Source organism: Indicator indicator, chromosome 10 (assembly GCF_027791375.1).
Source record: "Indicator indicator isolate 239-I01 chromosome 10, UM_Iind_1.1, whole genome shotgun sequence".
Taxonomy (NCBI): Eukaryota; Metazoa; Chordata; class Aves; order Piciformes; family Indicatoridae; genus Indicator; species Indicator indicator.
In genome coordinates, this window is record NC_072019.1 from 28296225 (window position 1) to 28300977 (window position 4753).

At 49.4% G+C, this 4753-nt stretch overlaps 1 protein-coding gene across 2 annotated transcripts; it reads left to right on the plus strand.

The window, feature by feature from the left end:
* Positions 1–350: 350 nt before the first annotated feature.
* On the plus strand, positions 351–3739 carry GADD45A (growth arrest and DNA damage inducible alpha). Of its 2 annotated transcripts, none has more exons than XM_054384237.1 (4): positions 351–394; positions 502–603; positions 683–896; positions 3215–3739. In XM_054384237.1, exons 1-4 carry the CDS (start codon positions 351–353, stop codon positions 3326–3328), a joined length of 474 nt encoding a protein of 157 aa, XP_054240212.1. In that variant the 3' UTR covers positions 3329–3739. The 2 variants fall into 2 exon arrangements, with proteins under 2 accessions (XP_054240212.1, XP_054240213.1); XM_054384238.1 differs by having other exon boundaries at positions 351–381; positions 486–603.
* Positions 3740–4753: the final 1014 nt, after the last annotated feature.

Below are 4753 nucleotides of genomic sequence, written 5' to 3' on the forward strand. Positions count from 1 at the left end.
GCACTAGGACCTGCCCGTCCCGCCTCGCCCCAGCCCTGCCCCTTTCCGCAGACCACGCCCCTCCCGCACTCCCAGCCAATCAGCAGCCCGTTCTCGGGGCCTCGCACCGCGGGGTCAAGCTCGGTCGATCTCTCAGGGAGTGGGGCGCGGCCTTATTTGCATCAACCAATGGGAAATAATATGCAAATAAAGGCAGCGCTGGTTGGCTGGGAGTGGCTGGGATAACGCCCGTGGGGGCGCCTTTGTCCCGCAGAGGCGGCGGCGACTAGGAGCGATAGCGTCGGCTTTTGGGTACCGGCAGCGGGCACCGGGACTGGCACCGGGCAGCGGCACCGGCCCGCGGCTGCACTATGACTCTGGAGGAGCTGCCCGGGGATCAGCGCACCGCCGGGAGGTAAGGTACGGGTACGGGTGCGGTATACGGGGTGTTGTCGGAGGAAGTGTCGGTGCCCGGTTTGACGGTGGTGGCAGCGGCTTTGTCTATACTTGTCCCGGCGGCAGGATGGAGCAGGCGGGGGACGCGCTGGAGGAGGTGCTGAGCAAAGCGCTGAGCCAGCGGAGCCTCACCCTCGGTGTCTACGAGGCTGCCAAGCTGCTCAACGTGTGAGTGACCCCCATCCCCTCGCTCCCCGGTCTTCACTTCGGTGTCCCCGCTGGTAACCGCGGCTGTCGTGTCCCTCAGGGACCCGGATAACGTGGTGCTGTGCTTGCTGGCGGCAGACGAGGAGGAGGCGGGGGACGCGGCTCTGCAGATCCACTTTACCTTAATCCAGGCTTTTTGTTGTGAAAACGACATCAACATCCTCCGCGTCAGCAACCCGGCGCGGCTGGCCCAGCTCCTGCTGCCTGCCACGGGCACCGAGCCGCCCACCGACCTCCACTGCGTCTTGGTCACGGTGAGCAGCCCACCGCCACCCGGAGCCCTGGCGCCTGGGGCTCTTTGCCAGCTCCACAGTAGGAGGTGCAGCAGATGGGGAAAGGCCCCGTTTGCAGGCCTCGAACCACTGGTTGCATCTCCGCGGTGGATACCGGGAGGGAGCAGGGGTAGTTGTCCCTATCTGCCGGGTGTTCCCTGGAAGGTTGTGGGGTGCCGCGGTGGGGCAGCAGGTGCTGGGCTGCTAGGCAGAACCAGTCTTTCCAGTAAGCGCTGATGAAGGTGTGGAGCATGGAGCCTTTCTCCATGCAAAGCCCGGAATCCAGCGCCATTCCAGTCTGGCACTGGGAACAACCGGAACTGGCCGCGCCTGGGGCACGGTGACGGCGGCCACGGCCCTCGCCCGGGGCTCTGACCCGCGTCCCGTCACAGGCACCAGGTCGGTGAGGCTCCCACCAGACCTTGCTAGGCTCTCACCAAATCTAAAGTGTCCTTGAGGACCTCTGAGAATCCTGCCAAACCTCCAAGGAAGCTCTTTGCCTTGTTTTTGTGGACTGATTCTGCACAGCAAGGGTCCCACGGGACCTACAAGTGGCTAACTCACCTCTTTCCCGTATTTTTTTGCTTTGGGAGGGGGGAGGGTGGTTTTGGAGATTTTTGGCATGATGAGGGTGCAGCAGAACCTATCAGAGTCCCACAGAACTTGTGAGGAGGGTCCAGCAGAACCTCCAAGGGCCCAAGGAAGCTTTTTGCCTTATTTTGGTGGCGCTCTTTTGCACCACAAGGGTCCCGTGGGACCGCAGAGGGTCCAAAGCTACTTTTTTTCCTTATTTTTTTGTCCCTTTGGATTTTTTTTTTTTTTTGGCATGATGAAGGTCCCACAGGACCTCCGAGGTCCCTCCAAAAACCTCGTTTGTCTAATTTGGTTTACTCTGCACAGTAAGGCTCCCACAGAACCTGTGAGGGTCCCACAGCACCTCCAAAGGCACAAAAGCCCCTCCTTTCCTTATTTGTGTGATTCTGCACACGACTTGTGAGGGCCAAAGAAAACTTCCTTATTTTGTAGTGGTTTTGAGGGATTTTTTTTGTTTTTCTTGGACCTGGCAAGAGTCCAACAGGACCTGTGAAAGACCCACTGGATCTACAACAACCCAAGAAAACTGTTTCTTATTTGCTGTGTTTTGGTGGTTTTTTGTTTTGTTTTTTTTCTGCACAGTGAGGATCCCACAGGAAATGCAAGGATCCAGGGAAACTTTTTTCCTTATTTCTGTGGGGTTTTTCTGCTTGGTGAGGGTCCCACATAACCTACAAGGCTACCTAAACCTCTCCTTTTCCTTCCTTCTTTCCCCCCCTCTTTTTTCCTTTATTTGTTCTTTTTTATTTTTTTCCTTTCTTTTCCTTTTAGGTCTTCTATTTTTTTTTTTTGCCTTTTCCTTGTCTTTATTTTTTGACTTTTTTTTTACTTTTTTACCTTTTTTGGTCTCTTTAACTTTTTTTTTTTTTTTTTACCTTTTGTCCTTTTTTAAACCTTTTTTGTCTTTTTTTTTTCCAACCTTTTTTTGGTCTTTTTTTTCAACTTTTTTTTGTCTTTTTTTTTTTTCCCCAACTATTTTTTTGTCTGTTTTTAACCTTTTTTTGGTCTTTTTTAACCTTTTTTTTTTTGCCTTTTTAACCTTATTTTTTGGTCTTTTGAACTTTTTTTGTGTTTTTTTAACTTTTTTTTTCTTTCTCCCCCACCCTTTTTATTTTCCTTTTTTTTGGTCTTTTTTTCATTTCTCCCCCACCCTTTTTATTTTCCTTTTTTTTGGTCTTTTTTTCATTTCTCCCCCACCCTTTTTATTTTCCTTTTTTTTGGTCTTTTTTTCATTTCTCCCCCACCCTTTTTATTTTCCTTTTTTTTGGTCTTTTTTTCATTTCTCCCCCACCCTTTTTATTTTCCTTTTTTTTGGTCTTTTTTTCATTTCTCCCCCACCCTTTTTATTTTCCTTTTTTTTGGTCTTTTTTTCATTTCTCCCCCACCCTTTTTATTTTCCTTTTCTTTCGTCTTTTTTTTTTTTTTTCTTTTTTCCTTTCTATTTTCACCTCCTTTTCCCTCTCAGCCCTGCATCCCCAGGCAGCACCACTCCAGGCTGCTCTCCTTGCCCTGGCAGCAGCAGCAGCTGATTCCCTCCTCCCTCCCCTGCCTTTCCAGTGCTGTTTTTTTTTTTTTCCTCCGTCCAGCTTTTCTGCTGTGCTGCTGTTTTTTGTTGTTTATTTTTTCTTCTTGTTGCTGCCTGCATGGGGGGTGGGGAGAGTTGTTTGTGCTCCTCTATTAAATGCCCCCCTCCTTTCTCTTTCCAGAACCCCCACTCATCCCAGTGGAAGGATCCAGCACTGAGTCAGCTGATGTGTTTCTGTCGGGAGAGTCGCTACATGGACCAGTGGGTGCCTGTGATTAACCTTCCCGAGCGGTGACCTCCACGCTCCCCTAACTCCACTCAAAGTTTTTTTGGCAATACTTTATAGCAAGTTGCTCAGGAATTAACTCCCTGGTTCCTCCCCCCCCACACTTCTCCCCGGTGTGGGAATGGGGGGAGAAAACAAAAAACAAACAAACAAACAAAAAACCCAACAAAAAAAATCTTAAGCTAAAGGTGATGTTGAAAAGGGGGAGGCTGAGGTTGAGCTATGTGTTGTGTGGGACTGGAGAGAAGCAGCCTGGAGGAGATGGAGATGAGCATGGACATGGAAGGAGGATGAGGAAGGGCAGTGCTGCCAGAGGAAGGAGCCCTGCCCAACGTTGGGCGGGTTACAAACTCCCAAACACAGGAGGGGAGGTTTGGTTTTAAAGTGCAACTTAAAAAGTTCCTGGTTTGAAGACCTTAAAGCAAAAAAAAAAAAAAAAAAAAAAGGAAAGTTAATCAGAAACATTTTCCAGGTGATTTTACTGTATTTTTGGGATGCTGATTCTCAAGTTTTTATGCTGAGGTATTATAATAAGTTATTTTATGATGAAAAAAAATAATTATTTATACTCAGAAGATGCTCTTAAACAGTTGGTTTACAACCACCTGTCTTTAACAGTTGGCTGTCCCAAGCAGCTATGTTAAATAATTGTTTGCAAGTAGATAGGATTTTTTTTTTGGGGGGAGGTGGGAGGGGGTGTTTGAGGTTTTTTGGCTTTGTTTTTATTTTGGAAATAAAAGTTTTTAACTCCAACCTTTGCTCCTTGGGTGCTATTTTTGTTTTGGTTTGTGTTTGTTGCCTTTTTTTTTTTTTTTTTTAATGAGTGCCAAGTTAAAAGTGCTCCTTTGGCAGCTGCTTCCTTGTACTGGCCACGGGCAAGGTCCTGTTGTGCTGGTCCTGGGTGGTTTAGTCTTGGCTCCTCCCAGGCTATTAAGTGCAAAAGCAGCTGAAGTGCTGCAGGAAGTGTGGGGGGGAAAGATTGGATTTTTGCTTCAATTTTGCCACTCCACAGCAGAGTTTGGAAGAGAAAAACATGAGGGCAAATGTTATTTTGGAGACTCCAACTCTCCTGCAGAGCCTGAGTCTTGGAAAGAGGGGAAACCTGATTCCTCAGAGCAGGAAAACTTGATCCGACGTTTCCCTTCTCAGGACGGTGCCTGTCCAAGGCTTGCTGCGTGCCCTCCTGGATTTGTTCCCTGAGCACCCCTGGGGTGAGGAGGGTTCCCTGACAGGCTTCTCTTAGTGCTGGCACACAGAAAAGACATGGCAGAAATGTCCCTCCAGCCCCCAGGAGGGCAGGGAAACAGCTTCCCCTGTGCCCATCTGCCCACACTGCCGTTGCCCCAGGGATGCCGGTGACCTACATCAGCGATCCCTAATTGCATGTGTGCCACGCCTGGGCAGCCTGCACAGGTGGGTGGAGGAGAACCTCAT

Excerpts from the sequence above, each read along its gene's own strand:
- GADD45A (XM_054384238.1), top strand. The coding sequence starts at position 351 with ATGACTCTGGAGGAGCTGCCCGGGGATCAGC. Across the intron at positions 382-485 it reads GGAGCTGCCCGGGGATCAGC|CTTGTCCCGGCGGCAGGATG; the intron begins GCACCGCCGGGA and ends GCTTTGTCTATA. Across the intron at positions 897-3,214 it reads TCCACTGCGTCTTGGTCACG|AACCCCCACTCATCCCAGTG; the intron begins GTGAGCAGCCCA and ends TTCTCTTTCCAG.